This window comes from Aplysia californica, unplaced genomic scaffold (genome assembly GCF_000002075.1).
Source record: "Aplysia californica isolate F4 #8 unplaced genomic scaffold, AplCal3.0 scaffold01520, whole genome shotgun sequence".
Classification (NCBI taxonomy): domain Eukaryota; kingdom Metazoa; phylum Mollusca; class Gastropoda; order Aplysiida; family Aplysiidae; genus Aplysia; species Aplysia californica.
Genome location: NW_004798790.1, coordinates 44,196 through 51,311, shown reverse-complemented (window position 1 = coordinate 51,311; position 7,116 = coordinate 44,196). Strand labels below are relative to the sequence as shown.

At 49.8% G+C, this 7,116-nt stretch overlaps 1 protein-coding gene across 1 annotated transcript in view; it reads right to left on the bottom strand.

Moving 5' to 3' along the window:
- Positions 1-1,243: 1,243 nt before the first annotated feature.
- LOC101857540 overlaps positions 1,244-7,116 on the bottom strand; it is a gene marked incomplete at both ends in the record, with an annotated part of 22,426 nt that continues 16,553 nt past the window's right edge. Inside the window, 4 exon segments of the mRNA XM_035973614.1 lie at positions 1,244-1,776; positions 2,379-2,572; positions 3,191-3,334; positions 4,273-6,473. Coding sequence (XP_035829507.1) covers positions 1,244-1,776; positions 2,379-2,572; positions 3,191-3,334; positions 4,273-6,473 — 3,072 coding nt within the window.

The window sequence follows — 7,116 nt, the reverse complement described above, 5'->3', positions numbered from 1 at the left end:
ACACTATACAACACGATGTCGCACCATGACATGATATGGAATTTAAAAAAAAAAAAAAGCAAAAAAAGGCAAAAAAAAACCAAACCCCCAAACAAACTCTTTGTCCACTAGGGGTTACGTCTGTTGTCGACTGTTGATGATTCGCTCGTTGTAGAACATTCCAGAGCACAAGAAAAATTAAGATATATTATATGATAATATATCATTAGTGAGCATAAAACAACAGATCGAGAACGATCAGGTTTACAACTTTTGCCCCCAAGTAGCTCAGATGGGCGGTGGGAAGTCAGAATGTGATGAAAACTGGGATAGCAGTAAATACTGTCTGTAAGTAAGTGAGTGAGTGAGTGTATGTATGAGTGTGTGTGTGCATAAGTGAATGTGTATGCGTGTATTTGTGAGTGTGAGAGTGTATGAGCATATAAGGAGAACAGGCAGCATATTAAAATGTAAATATGCATGTATATATGTGTGAGCACGTGTGTGAGTTTATGGGTGTGTTTGCTTGAGCTGTAGGGGACTGCTGAGTATAGTGGTTGTTGTTGTTGTAGCTGTTATTGCTATCAACCCAGAGAAGTGTGTGTGCCTGTGTATACAGGCGTGTGATCACTTTAAGCTGCTCCCACACCTCGGACTCACAAGCCAGCAATGTCACACACACAAGTGGAGTGCTCACTTCGACGGGGACGAGCTACTGGTGATATGAGGGGCTGGTGAGATCAGCTCGGGCGAGCGGCCAGAGACCTGAGGCCCCAGCATTGTCTTGGACGCCAGGTGCTGCTGCATGGGGCCCGTGCCGGTGGTCATGTCTAGACTGTGCGCCTGTTTGTACTGACCGGACACCGGGCCCGACACGTCTGTGCCCAGCGACAGACTGTGGTAGCCGGACGACGTGTCGCTGGCACAACTCGGAGACTCATCGACGGACACAGGAGACGTGTCGCACACGATGGGCGAGGCGAGGGACGTGGGGTTCGACGACACTGATATCGTGAGAGCCCCCGTGGCTGTGCTCGAAGGGGAGGAGAACCCCGGGGTACCGTCAAACCCAGCGAATGCCGTTAGTGACGGAGTTACGTTCTCTTTGACTTGAGGGGTGGGTGGAAATTCGGAAGGAGGGGCGTGGTGCTGTTGTTGTTGCAGTAGCTGCTGCTGTTGCTGTGAAGGCTGACCTTGCCCTCCCCCTCCTCCTCCTCCTCCTCCTCCTCCTCGGGAAGAAGGCCCCATCTGATGATGGTGGTAGTGGTGATGGTGATGGTGGTGGTGGTGCAGACTGTATGGTGACGCCTGGGTGCCACCAGGGTTCGAGTGGTGGGGTGGTGTGGCTGTCGGGCCTTGAGCTACAGCAGCCCCAGGGCTGAACCCTCCAGCAGCCGTCAAACCTCCTCCTTGTTTGTTGAGCTTCTGGGTTGAACTTTTCTGTATGGAAGTGTTGAACTTTGCGTTGTTGCCGTCAAGGGAACTTGGGGGTGGGGGTGTTGGAGATTTGGAACTGCCGCAACTCTCACTAGAGATCTGTACACCACCATGGCCGCCTTTCAAGTCCCCCGGGCTGTGTTGCGGGGGAATAGGGTTCAAGTCCTCATCCGCATGCAGCCTCTGGATGGGAGGAACGATGGCCATTCGGCGGGGGTTGGTGGGCAGAGGAGAGTTGAGCAGATGTCGTTCCAGGGGATGTTGCGGCTGCCGCTGCTGCTGCATCTGCTGTTGTCGTATGCGAGATTCGAGTTCCGCTTTGATGGCCAGGCAGTCTTTCTCTTGCTTCGCCTTGTTGGCCTGTGACAGAAAACAGATGAAGAACCAAAGTCAGACACGGCACTTAGAAGACCTAACCGTGTTGCAAGTGCCGTAAAACTCTTAGTAAAACAAAAGCAAGCTCAGACACCTTATTTCTGTTACTACTTAACACCCAGATAGGTCATGAACAATGAACATCTCCTACCAAATACCTCTTTTAACATCTAGCTTGAGTGTGAGTTAAAAAAGAGCACATCTACTCGACAGCAATGATCTGGACCAAGTAAAGAATAATTTGTTTACTTGAGTAAACAGAAGCACATCGACACAGTAATGGTCATATAGCACTGGGAAAAAGTAAGACAAACAGAAACTACAGAGGGAAAGCAAAGTTATGGGACCTACCAGTGGCACTCTCTAACCACCCGCAGGTAACGAATAAGGTGATAACAACATGAAAAGTGCAGAGTAGGATTTGCCAAAGGTGCCTTTCAGCTACCTACTTTAAAATCTGTTTCCAAAATCAATTTCTCATTTCAGAGGGCAAAGCACTTTGCTCCATCCCAGCAGAGGGATGGGGATGTAAGTCTTGGTGATCACAATAAAAACCCTCATCTAGTAATCAAACGATTAGCACATACCTTCATGATGTTGAGCTTAGCACTGAGTCGGGCATAGGTAGACTCTGGGTTGGGGTCTTGCGCAGCGTGCTGCAGGTTCGATTCCAGCTGTCTGATCAGTCGGTCCTGGGACACCAGACTCTGCTCCACGGTGCGGTGTTTGCAGCGGAGCTGGGCAGAAAACATCTGCATCTCCGTGACAAGCTTTTGGTCCCCTGCAAACAAGTGGAAGGAAATTTAGTTATTAATTTTAGTAATACGACACTTGCAACTCAATAAGGTCATATGAGTGCCGAATATTAGAGCGTTACATACAAGAGTGTAGTAAACATAAAAAAAGGAGGAGAGGTAAGGATGATAAATGTTTGAACCAAACTAGAGCATCTGCCAACCACCCGCTTATCCACTCAGGAGAAATAAAAGACCTATAGGCAGAGTTGTAGCCATGCATGAAATAACAACTAAACCAGACACATATACATACAGGCATGCAAGCATCCACTAATGCATTCATGTATGCATGCATGCACACAGACACACCTAGAAAGTTGTACATATTTATTTACTCCAGCAGCAAGTTGAGACTCTCAAGCTGTAGAATTCACCCAACTCTGGCAGCTATTTTCTTGCTAATTTTACCTCCAACATCAGGTGAACTCCACTTATATAAATTGAAAATATTCCGACTTCTATCCAAGATAGATTGGTATCTTTTCATTACATACAAGACATAACAAACTTTAAGATGATTTCAATAACTCCAAACGCCCAAAAATTGACGAGCGCCACATTCCAGCGCGTCGTGACACGTATATATACAGACACACACACACCTGCTTGCTCACCTTGCACTGGCTCTGACAGAGCGGACAGATCTTCCAGGGACAAGCCGGTGACCATATTACGATACTGACCACTGCCGTCTTTGCTGGCCAGACCAGATGCTTCGCCAGACATCAGGTTCTGTTCAGGGTCATCTGGAATGTCAGGGATGGACAAGTCTGAATTAGAATTTTACAGCGCTTGCAACACTTAGGTAATATAATTGCTGAAGATTAGAGATGTTGTAAAAGAGAAACAAAAAACAAAGAGGGACAGATGAGGATAACAAATGTCTGATAGGAAAGGGGGAGCAAACCACATTAGAGCACCCACCAGCCATCCACAGGAATGGGCATGAGAAAAACTGCATTTCAGTTTAGTAAAGAAGAAGCACATTAACATAACAAAAGTCATTAAGCGCAAGGGGGGGGGGGAAGAGAAAGAGACAGACAGAGACAACAGACGGTAAGAAAAGTAAGTGGAACTACTGGTAGCACCACCCCCCCCCCCCCCCCCCCAAATAACCCTCAAACAAATTTAAAGAGACATGCATTATTGTATACATATTCCCATTCTAGATCAGCAGAGAGCAAGTTTTATTTCACAAGATAAATCATACTCTGAATTTTTTTGGGAACTTTTTTTGTTTTGTTCCAATAAAGAGAAGCACATCAATTTAGTGATGAGAAAAAGCAATACAGACAGACAGAAACAACAGATGGAAAGTAAAGAAGTAGCACCTACTGGTAGTGCCCTCCAACTCCAACCACCTAAGTTTTTTGGGTTCGTTTTTTGTTTGCTTGGTCGTTTGTTTTCGCAACTGAGATATTGGTACAACACTATGTGCTTATACCATAGGCTGAAGAGTGGGATTTATTTATAGCCATATACAGCTGATATGAACTCTATAGTCTATTACAATGATAACAGCTACCTTGCAACACAATTAGGTCATAAAAGTGCCGAAGATTACAGACATTACGAGAGAGAAACAAATATAAAAAAAGGAGAAAAGAGAAGGATGACTGATGTTTCATAGGCGAGAAAGAGCCAACCACATCAGAGCACCCACCTAACAACACCCCCTCCTCACCTTTGATGCTGGTGAGGTGACTTGACTCCGGGGAGAAAACAGATGCTGGTGAGGCTGCCTCCGAGATAAGGGAGGTGGCTGGCGACCGACCACCGCCCCCACGCTCCACACCCACAGACTGCTGCGCCATGGGAGACCGGCCCATGCGGTCCTGATACCCTGACCCTTGACCCGGTGACCTCCCCATGGACTGACCTTGACCGGGAGACTTACTCCCAGTGGAGGAGGTTGACCCGCCTCTCCCCTTCAACAAGTTTCCCAGAATGGAATGTTCCACGTCCGCCTCGCCCGGGAGCAGCGGGGACTGCTGCGGGCCTTGGAACGACAGAGAGCGCTGGAACGAGTCGTGGGGCGGCCGGCCCGGACCAGCCCCCTGAACCATCGGGGACATGTTGGCGCCGGAAAAATCCCCCGGCCGCTGCTGCTGCTGCTGTCCCCTCTGTGTCACAGCGGGCCTCATGGTGGCGCCATATTGCCCCGACATCCCTAAAGATTCCTCCATGGACTGCGCGCGGTGAAAATGCTGTTGCTGTAGTTGCTGTTGCTGCTGTTGCTCCTCGGTGAGGAGTCTGCCAGCCATCACGGAATTGTTTCTCTTGTCCTGTACCATTGGCTCGTGGCCTACCAGGGATCGCTGACCTAAGCCTTGAGCAGTGGCAGCTTGCTGGTCTTGGCCACGCCAAGAGCGCTGATGTTGGTGTTGTTGTTGTTGTTGTTGTTGTTGAGCAAGTAAGTCAGAGCTGGGCACCAGCAGGTCCATGCCTTCGAGGGAAGACAAACTACGCTGAAAACTCATGCCATCATCCGAATGCATGCGTTGGAGGCCAAGGCCACTCACATCTGCGTGTGACTGGTTCAAGGTCACTCCACTGTCTGAAGCCATTCGCTGCAGCTCCATACCTCGCACTGAGCCAGCGTGATGCGAAGCCATTCCACCTCCTCCAGGGCTCGTGCTCATCTGCTGCATTTGCTGCTGCATACCCGCACCGGCAGACGGGGCCATTCGCTGGACACCCATACCCGAACTGGGACTTAAGAAGTGGTCCGAGCCCACATCTCCCGCGGGCGACAGATTCGTCCGGCCTATCATGCCCTCTGACTTCCTCACACCCGGACCCGTCATGCTGTCTCGCAGCTGAGCAAACTGTTCCATGGCAGCGGCCGTGCTACTACCACGACCTCGACCTCTGCCTCTCCCTCGGCCACGCGTACCTCGCGTCCCCCTCGCAGCTCCCCTTCCCCCGCGACCACTTCCTCTAGGTCGACCTCTCGCCCTGCCCCTGCCTCGAGCCCGCCCTACTGAATTGGGCATAGGCTGGGCAGTGGTCACTAGGGCATCGGGGTTGAACACGTTGCTGTTGTCAAATGATGGCACGGAGGGGGGACCGGCATTGTCAAACAGGTAGTCAACAAAGGAGCCGGTGATCCCGCCACTGTCAGAGTTGTCAGCCGACCTCATGGGCGAGTCCATCATGCTGTGTCCAACAGGGGACTGGCCCGGGATGGACATCTGACTCTGGTACTGCTGGCGGCGTGGTGAGTACATCTGCTGTGGCTGTTGTTGTTGCTGATGCTGCTGCTGCTGCTGCTGCTGGTGCTGCAGATGCTGGGCTTGAGGGTGGCCGTACATGTTGTGCTGTTGTGCAGCCACTGGACTGTTCAGGGTCGGGTCGTACCCGTAGGCCCCAGAGAAACTGTCCGTGCTCATGTTCCCAACACTTGATATGGGCGACGGCAGAGACATCTGATGTTGAAGTGGATGATGTTGCTGTTGCTGCTGCTGCTGCTGATGCTGATGATGTTGCTGTTGCTGAAGCTGAAGTTGCATCTGGCTGTTGCTCCGCCCGTACGGCACCTGAGGTGAAGACAAAGCCGACGACGAGGACGAAGCCATTCCACCACGTTGCCGAGAGCTCATCGAGTGGCCTCCCAGATCGGCAGCCGGGATGACCGGAGGAATCCTCATGGAAGCCGACAGGTTGAGAGACAGAAGGTCCCCGCCGTCCGCCGCGACGCTGTCAGTCAGACAGCTGTGCCGCATCCCGCCGCGGGAGGCCTGCCGGGGCGACAAGACCGCCTCCAGCTCCAGTTTCTCCACTGACCGCTCTATGTCCTTCATGCTGTACTTCATGGACGGGTCAGTCTTGACCCACAGCAGCTCCTGGTGATGCCGCGACACTTGCTCTCTGCCTTCTTTCTCGCTGAAACAAACAATAACATTGACAACATTACAAGGAGGAGAAGGACGGTAATTTGAAGTTAAATCTTTTATTTCACACATCCTCTCAACCCTCATGCCACCCCTCTCACCTCCCCCACCCTCCCTTACTTTCCTCATCCCGCGCCTAAAAAAAATTAAATGAAGGACGATCATCTGATTCTTTAGTTTTGAGTTAAGAGAAATATACCACCACAATGCTGACTGTTTCATACATCGAAAAAGCAAGACATGTTTTAGTAAGCATTTTACGGCACTTGCAACACAATTAGGTTATATAAGTGCTGAAGACTAGAGATGTTACAAAACAGTAGCAAACACAAAAAAAGAAGGAGGAGAGATAAGGACGATAGATGTTTGATAGGAAAGAAGAACAAGCAAACCACATCAGAACACCCACCGACCACCCACATCTGATTCTTTAGGTTTGAATACAGAAAAAGACAACCACAAGAATGACTGTTCAGTATATGTGGATAAAGCAATACAGACACACAAACACAGACGAAAAAAAAAAAGAAGTAAGGCCTACCAGACAGAGGAGCCCTCCAACTACTAATTCATCATCATACAATTCTTCCACCTCCCTCCACCAAAAATAAATAAATAAATAAATAAAATAAATA